We start from the raw sequence: 9567 nt of genomic DNA on the forward strand, positions 1-9567 counted from the left end.
TCACCAGATATTTGCTGAAAGCCGTACATTGTGCAAAAGATTTTAATATACTACCACAACCAAACCGATATAGATGTAAACATCTTTAGTCTAACAAATGTAAACATTTAATGCGATGAGAAGTAATAATGTTACGATACTGAAGGACCTTATTGTTGAAATTGATCAAGATGGAAGAGATCGGTTGGAGAACAGATATCGGTGGCACGGCATTGCTGTCCTTGCGGTACCAGGTATCCAGGAGTGTGACGTCAGTCCCCCCAGCTGCCAGATCATCCCGCAGCATCTGCAGCTCGGAGGACAAGATGTACGTGGGGATGGGTCTGTAGCCGTACTTCTGGCCGAGGAACACCTGTCAGAACACCACGTGACGAGTTCACAAACCTTCATTACGTTCGATCAGAAACATAATACTGATATACAAAACGCAAGGCAATACAAGTATAAGTGTATTGTGTGACGTTATAGTAACTCTTTTTCTTGTTATGTATTACAGACTTCAAATTTATAATCAATTATTATAATCAATGTAATCCTACACACGGCTTTACGTAAAGTCCAAAATGTAGATTCTAATCCTGGATATACGAAGCGTACTTAGAAAGTAAATGTACTGAAGTAAAAGTACTTTTCTGATTTCAATTTGTATGACAGACTTTGTTTCGTGCTAACATGACATGATATCATTATAACGGAAATACGTAGTTGTATCTCTTGTAAAACTTCCGTATTGCCATTGTGTATAACCAACCACTAATTAATGATTCTAAAAACCCAATTTATGTAACAAGCTGTACATTTTATTAATCCTTTAACCATTATGTAAAAATTATCTATGTTATTAGTATTATTTTCATTATGTTTTAACATAATAATAAACAATAATAAAGTAATAATTTTTAATCATTCCATTGCTGTAAATAAACAATAATACAAATATTTTATTAGGAACACCATTTTAATTCCTACTATTTAAAAGGGAAATATACTCGTAATATTAGGTCACTACAAATAGTTATCTTTGAAAAGAATAATAATTTCTGATGTAGGAAGACCACTCGATTTCCTCAAAGATACCAGTTTCTTGCCAATCCAATACTTAATCTGTTTTATACAGTAGGTCGTGTTTCAAGTGCGTCACGCCAGAGAGCTGTCGTCGGCACAAATAAAGGACGTGATTTGTATGGCCGTGGCGTGCAGCTGTGTGGGGCAATTTCGCCGGGAAATAGCGCACAATATCCGTACCAGCCGAGACTTACCACGAAGTTGGGCCCCATCGACAGGCGCTGGCAGTTCTTGATCTCGCGCATGCAGAGCTCGGTGGTCATGTGATCATCAGTGGCTTCATCCCTCACTCCCCACCTCATGTCTACCACCTGCAATAATATCATCGGTCATCAGTCTACGGCTAGTTGTCATCAACACCTACTATTGTCGCTGGCAGTTCTTGATCTCGCGCATGCAGAGCTCGGTGGTCATGAGATCATCAGTGGCTTCATCTTTCACTCCCCACCTCATGTCTAACACCTGCAATAACATCATCGGTCATCAGTCTACGGCTAGTTGTCATCAACACCTACTATTGTCGCTGGCAGTTCTTGATCTCGCGCATGCAGAGCTCGGTGGTCATGTGATCATAAGTGGCTTCATCTTTCACTCCCCACCTCATGTCTACCACCTGCAATAATATCATCGGTCATCAGTCTACGGCTAGTTGTCATCAACACCTATTATTGTCCCTGGCAGGTCTTGATCTTATCCCATTTTGTTCCTTAAAAAGTTCTTCGCCCGTTTCCTTCTTGAGAAGGATATTTCAGCAGTACATGTCAGTAATAGTGAATTATTTAAATAATAATAATCGTTTAGTAAAAAAAAAGTAATTGAAATCGTTGAGAATTTGGAAGGGGGTTGGAACACTTGGACCCCTCGCAGACTACGTCCTTGACATTGTGGTTTAAAAAACACTCGGTTAAGCTCGCTTTTTACGTGCCACTAATTCCGAATTGTTGTGATCAATATTATACTTTACCTTATTATATTAGCTAATACCTTAATTTCACCAGTTACATGGCAATAAAACCTAGGCGGTAGAAAATAGTTCAATGTCATCAAAATAATCTGTTGAATACTCTGTATGATCCGTCGTGAGTAAGACGGCAATGGTTTTGTACATACAATGTAGGCCTCTTTCTGTTCGCGTCATATTAAACCGTACTGACTAGTCTAGATTAACTTTCACGACATCTCTACCTCACTCACTGGAGTTATTGAATTACACTACAATACATCAGCGAAATAAAAACATCTAGCCTGGTATACTTAGGACTGTGGTAAACGCTACGGGAAGGCCTCAAATTAGTGGTGGTTGGGTTGGGTGGTACTCGGGATCGTTGATTATTTATGATGTTCAAAAACAATACCTGTATTCCAGTTTCGCTTTCACATGACATTCTATTTATTTTTATTTGGTTAGAGTAAATGTATTAATAAAACATCATCATAGAACAAATTTAATTAATATTTTGGGTGTTGAAAGTCGCTAAAATAGAGTAAAAGGGGCATGAAACATAGACACCTGAAAATGCTCATCCTCTACATTTTTACGCTCCTTGGAATGATATTACATTTTGTCCAACCATACATGTATCACTTGCAGTCTTGTATAGTTGTATTCTTGTTGTTGATATTTCTATCAACAGATTTCCTGATGACAGGGTTGCCATTCGTCGTTGCTGAGGGAAGAATTAATTAGGATTTTTAGGGACTCAAATATGCGTTTGATTTTAACTATTACTATTAAGTGTTATTTAAAAAAATTATACTGTTTCGATCAAATTTACCACACATACCAAGATATCTAAGCTAGTGCCTGCCCTAAACCGCCGAATTTGAGTTTATAGTTTAGTAAATTAAAAGAAAGTTAAAAGTTGAATATTTGTATCAATGTGTTCTATTTACTTTTTCAAGTGGTCCTCACCGACAAGTTTTGTAGAACTTGGTGAGGCCAAGACTATGTAAAACAACTGTTTATAAATAAAATAAATAAATAAATAAATACGTTTATTTACAGATCACATTATACAATCCTGAAAATCCTGATATTTTTCAGGTTGAACTAATTTTATATACTAACAATGATAAAGAAACACAGTTATTGGTTTTTAACGAATTAATTATAAGAACTTACAGTAGCAGACTATTATTGGCTGAGCATTAGCGAAGCCTAACAGCGGAAAATATATATCAAGAATGAATTGATCCATAAACTTGAGATTTGGAAAGAAACTTCATTATTACACGCGCAGGATTGAGTTCGATTGTGGTGAATGTCCCTCCATGACATGTGACATGTGCCTCATCCGACTTGTATACAGTCATAGCGTATGGTGCAGGGGCAGAAGTTCACCTGGCATGTTTACAGTGCAACTCTTCGTACTTTTGGCGGTATTTAGATCAAGGAAGTTATTAATTAGTAGAGAAACGTAGCGAGGCCTGGCTCTTTTCTGCCTTGTAACATTGCGCTTTGAATATCAGTCACTTCAACTTGGAGCTAAGACTACAAAATATTCTTAGTCCTGATGTGATTTCATTCTTGTTTGTTTTATCAATCACTTCGTAATGAATACTTTCGGTCTACGAGGACCGGACCCCCTCATATTTTCAATTTTAAGAAACTTTTCAGCAAACGATTGTTATTATTTTAATAATTCAGTATTATTGACATGTACCTCTTAAAGATCGTTCTCAACATGTAAATGTGTTAAGAACTGTTTAAATAACCGAATGGGAAATGAGCGGTTGACTGAGTTACTTTCTGTCCACTACGGGAAAATATCATTCGTCTTGACCCTTCCCCCCTCCAAAAAAACCCTTTTCCAGGCTACGTTTTTGTCGTCGAGTTTCTCAGTCTGTAGGTAAGAGATTTATTTAAATAATATTTTGCCACGCTTAACATAGGCTACACATTTTGAAACTCATTCGACATGCTCCCATGCTCCTAATGAAACGAGTTAAAATACGGGAACCATAAGAGGGGTTGTTGTGGGAGTGAATGGGTGCGTTAGGGGAAGTGGGAAGTGGGCCATTCTGGCTGTTGATGGAGGAGGTGTTGGCAGATCGATGACGATGAGGACTGCCACAGGCCGGCACCGATAACCTGGCACGGGTACCCAGGCAAAGGTGCTCTCGCTGAGGGATTAAAAATAACCGGAAATTGGTGGATAAATGGTGCTCGCGTGCTTAGCAATTATCGTGTTTAGTTGCTGCCAGACCAGCCCGAACAGTGAACTTCCCCCGAACTTGTAACGACAACGCTGCACGAGTTACTATAAGTGTCAAGGACACAGAATACCCTACAATCCTTTACTGTTCTACTGGTGTATAAACATTGATCGAGGCTGTTTAACTTCAATACCATGTTTTACACATTTTAATTCTACTCGGCGAATAAATATTTCTATTGCAAAATTGGTGTTAAAATTTAAAGCTAAAGCGCTTACGTTATGTACGTTCTAGTAGGAGAAATAATTTCGCAATATTAAGAAATTATATTAAAATCGAGTCTTTATACTTTCTTAATCGGGAAAAAAGGCGAAATCAACCATGGAACAAACATTATTAAGACTGGAGTAGATTACTATGGTCATAAATATACACTTTTTGACAATTTCCTTGATCGTGGCAACATCGGCGTCGGAAATATAATTTACTCGAATCAGAAATGCTTATACGAGTGCTAAACCTACAAAATTGCGTGGGAAGCCACGGGTAACTGCTAGTAATATTATAAATGCAAAAGTGACTTTATTTGTTGTTCTTTCACGTGTAAACTATACAACCGATTGTACTGAAATTCGGCATAACCGTTCTCTCATGGAGTTCCTGGTATGAATATAGGCCTATTCTTACTTCAACAATACCTCCGAGCTACGCCCTACTGGTCTCTAAAGTAGCGCAAATCTCATCTTAGTGTTTAAAGTAGCGAAATATTAATTAAAACAGCCTGTAAAATGTAATCAACAGTTGTGTGTAAACATTGTTATATGGTAGCACAATCGTATAACAATAGTCTATATTATTAAATTATATTAATTTAATCATTATTTTCAATTTGTTTAGATTTAATAGTGTAAAATCATAGAATAAGCTTGATAGTAACAACACTTGTAACAACACTGTTCTAAAACCGCTGTTGAGCACAGAGTAAGAAAATATCCAGATTAGGTAATTAAAAGTTTTAGTTAAAAAATATATTTGTAACTGTACATTTTTAGCAAGTATCAAGTATTAGACATAAAAGACAAAGTTACTATCTAACTACTACTATAAATTTAAATACTGTTATAAAATTCATCTTAGTTGTGTTTTGGCAGACATCAACTATGGGACAAAAAATACCAAGCCCGAAGCAAATTAAAATGGCCATAAATATACATTTTTTACCGATTTTCTTGATCATGGCAACAAGGAAAACACTATATTGGCGTCAGAAATATAATTCACTCGTATCAGAAGTGTTCATATAGTGCAAAGCATACTAAATTGCGTGCGGAAGCGCAGGTAACTACTAGTATAGTTATACAGCAACTCAACAAAATGGAATTGAATTCCATAAGACGTACCTGAAACTCTAGTCCGTGTTTTTCTCGGCAATAGTCCTTCAGTTTAGGGTAACATTGAGCCATGAGAGTGTTCCTTTCCATCGTCGTATCTGGAAACATTCGTTGGATTGTTTTATGAAAGTTACTCTGATGTTTATGTTTTACATTTAACACAGTAATACTTTCTGTTGTATCTACGTAATTGGCTGTGTGTTTCCACTATTCAGAACACGTATAACCGAAGGAGTTTTGAACTATAGATTTAGCGCTCGACATTATACAGGGTGTTTGAAAAGTATGGGTACGGCTTAATATTTTAAAAACCATAGGTGATAACATCTATAAACTTTGCACAGTGTCATATGGCTATGTAAACTATTTTTCCTTGCTATTACCATGACATGTCAACCATGGGGGGACGGCACACAGAGGAAAACATGGAAATCTTAAATTGAAGCATGGGTCGAGTGATACCTCATTTGAAAGAGCTCACTTAGTAGAGTTGAATGCCGCAAACCGCATCTCAAAAGGTTTATCCAATCAGAAATAAAACACAATAAATACCAATGTTTTTTAGTTTTATTTATTGTGTTATAAATTTATGACATAATTTGCTAATTAAAAAGAGTCAGTGAAAACACATTGGTTAGTAGAGTGAAACGCCGCCTACCGCATCAGAATACGACGATCCAGTCAGAAATGGCAGCGCATAATGTACTTCACAATAAATAAAACACAATAAATACCAATGTTTTTTAGTTTCTGATTGGATAAACCTTTTGAGATGCGGTTTGCGGCATTCAACTCTACTAAGTGAGCTCTTTCAAATGAGGCATCACTCGACCCATGCTTCAATTTAAGATTTCCATGTTTTCCTCTGTGGGCCGTCCCCCCATGGTTGGCATGTCATGGTAATAGCAAGGAAAAATAGTTTACATAGCCATATGACACTGTGCAAAGGTTATAGATGTTATCTCCTATGGTTTTTAAAATATTAAGCCGTACCCATACTTTTCAAACACCCTGTAGATTGAAAGTAATTAACTGTAACTCGTTTACGTGAGTTTCTTAAAATCTGCTGAAATGAGTTCCTGGTGAACATAGAGTTTAGACGGGCGGGGGGAATATGCTACGTGTTAGATCGCTACATTATAAGGGGTCATATTCGGCCAACATCGGGTGAAACCGATCAGGTACGGGACGGTGACGGGGCCCGGCCGAATATGTGTCGCTATCTGAAAGAATGGAAATAGACTAAGTTTGGACTTGTGCCCTTAACATAATTCCATCCGTGTTGTATAATGGAGCAACAAAACGACATTCTTTAAATTTGAAACAGCCTGAAAATTGAGCCAGGGCAATATTATATATACACTTTATTATTATGTAGCTATACACAGCACTCATGTGATTATTACAACTTTGCTTATCCTCTTTGCAAAACTTCTCTCTTTGTGTAGTAATATAACTATTATTATAACAATTGTTAGGTACGAATATCTACCCAATAATCCGGCATATTTCGTAATTCGGCACCAAGTCCTGACCGCGCCGGATTGACGGAAGTTACAAATGTTCACAATCACGTCCAGTACTAATGTGTCGGTCGCTGTTTTAAACAGTTTACACCGGTGGACTACAATCATGAACTGTGATGCCTGCCACTCTGCAGTAATACTGACCAGTAAATGTGGAACTGGTGAAGATACGGACGATCTTGGAGCTGACAGGCGGAAGGCTCTCGAGGGAGCCCGAGAAGATCAGGTCTACTGTACGGTCGTCCATCTCTGCCGCTGTTCTCCTTCAACATCATTATTGAGAATTATACCGATTGAAATTAAAACTTTTGTGACATAAATGTTACGCCACCATTACTTACTTAAATAAACAAATACTTCATCCAGTTAAGATAACTTCTCGGACTGTGACCCGCATGTACTGAAGGCCATTTAATATATAATTTAATATCAATCCAAATGCTTTTTAATTTTATTTCATATTTTGGCTAGTTAATAAAAAAACTGTTTGATGTTCGTCGTTAAATACACAGAATGTAGACTACAAACTTTACAAGACATCTTAAAAGCGTTGTATTCGTAGTCTATTAATCATTAATCGTAAAATGAGATATTTCTATAATTCTACGAAATATTTTAATTTATAGGCTACATCACTCATACAGACGAGATGTACTGTATACATACATACATATATATATATATATATATATATATATATATATATATATATATATATATATATATAGCTTTCTGTCTGCGCATTTGGTATAAAGTTTTCAATTTTTTCAAATTTTTCGATTTTTAAATTATTTTTTAATTTTGTGTAAAAATAAAAAAAATTGCAGTTGGGTAGTTGCCAATTAATTCCAAAGAGGGTAAAATATCCACGTAACTGTTTTCAAAGGTTTATGGATAGGTTGTTAGTCTGCGCATTTTAGGCATTAACAATCCCCGAAATATCAGATTTTTGCGTTTTTCGTTTAACAATTACTTTTCTTATTTCTTTTGTAATCAATTGTATACTGTGAATATCTTCGCAACCTCATATTAAAAAACTCATTCATGAAGCTCAATAAAAGTTTTAAGAAGCATGGCAATTGGATGTGTTGATACCAAAGTGACATTGGCAAATAAAAAAAGAATTGCCAGAAAAACGGCAGAAGAAGAAAGATTGCGTAAAAAACGTTGTGACGGAAATGACAATAGCTTAACTGGCGAGAATGAGAACTCCTTAGACTTGAGTATGAGTACCCCCCTTCAAGATGTAGTTTCCGTTTCAGGAGAGTTGGATGTTCTTCTAGAAGAACAAGTTCCCGGCCCTTCCTCATCTACAACTGTAAATAACCAAACAAGGCTGAAAATACCATCGTTTTCTCGTGTATGTGATAGGTATGGCGTACCTGATCGAGCAGCAGCAGCACTGGCATCTGCTCTTTTACACGACGTTCAGTCTACTAATTCTTTGGACAATGTTACAAAAGAGGTCGTTATTGATAGGAGTAAAGTGAGACGCGAGAGAATCAAAGCACGTCATGATGTTGTCAAGAAAGAGCTAAGCATTGATTCCTTTAACATACAAGCCCTGTATTTTGACGGAAGAATCGATGAGACTCTTCATATACACCAAACAGAAGATGGCAAAATGCACAGAACAACCGTGAAAGAGGATCACATTTCTCTTATAGAGGAGCCTCGATCGCGGTTCATTGGATTTACAGTGCCTTCATCAGGGAAAGCCATAGACATTGCGAACTCTATCTTCGAGTACTTTCCTGACAACAATCTAACAATGTCCGAAATAGTTTGCATTGGTTGTGATGGATGCAATACAAACACAGGAAAATACAACGGTGTAATTCGAATCCTTGAAGAAAAACTTGGTAGACCACTGCAGTGGGTTATTGCCAATTGCATTCAAATGAACTTCCGTTACGGCATTTAATGGAAAAGCTAGATGGTCCAACTAGTGGACTGAAAGGATTTGTTGGACCTGTTGGGCAAAGCCTACCAACTTTCCATTCTTTGAAATCAGTTCAGTTTGAACCCATCGAGTTTGTAGCTGATAAAGTCGATCGTGGAGATGAAAACAATTTAAGTACCGACCAACAATATCTTTACGATATATGCCAGGCAGTTTCTAGTGGGGAAATATCCCAAGAACTAGAAAATAAAAGTCCAGGAAAGCTTTCCCACGCGAGATGGTTAACTACAGCAAACAGGATCTTAAGGTTGTATGTTGCTACGACTAATCCTAGTCAAACTTTAATTAAGCTCGCAACTTTCAGTGGTGAGTCCTGGGTAGTTCCATATGAGCTAGCGAAGAGTTGCACAATATAAAAATGATTACGAAAGAAACGAGAAAATAATTTTATGGTATTGAAGGCAATTAATAATTGTTAGAAAAAACATCGAAAAGTGAACGTTTTCGGGAATTTCCACAAATTTAA

General features: G+C 36.8%; 1 protein-coding gene across 1 annotated transcript in view; it reads right to left on the reverse strand.

Moving 5' to 3' along the window:
• LOC124361724 (NACHT and WD repeat domain-containing protein 2) overlaps positions 1-7385 on the reverse strand; it is a 91275-nt gene extending 83890 nt beyond the window's left edge. The window contains exons 1-4 of the mRNA XM_046815659.1: positions 7283-7385; positions 5622-5710; positions 1260-1376; positions 149-352 (exon numbers count right to left, since the gene is read on the reverse strand). Of these exons, the coding sequence (XP_046671615.1) occupies positions 149-352; positions 1260-1376; positions 5622-5710; positions 7283-7385 (513 nt within the window). The remainder of the gene's footprint in view (positions 1-148; positions 353-1259; positions 1377-5621; positions 5711-7282) is intronic.
• Between the last annotated feature and the right edge of the window lie 2182 nt (positions 7386-9567).

This window comes from Homalodisca vitripennis, chromosome 5 (assembly GCF_021130785.1).
Source record: "Homalodisca vitripennis isolate AUS2020 chromosome 5, UT_GWSS_2.1, whole genome shotgun sequence".
NCBI classification, from domain to species: domain Eukaryota; kingdom Metazoa; phylum Arthropoda; class Insecta; order Hemiptera; family Cicadellidae; genus Homalodisca; species Homalodisca vitripennis.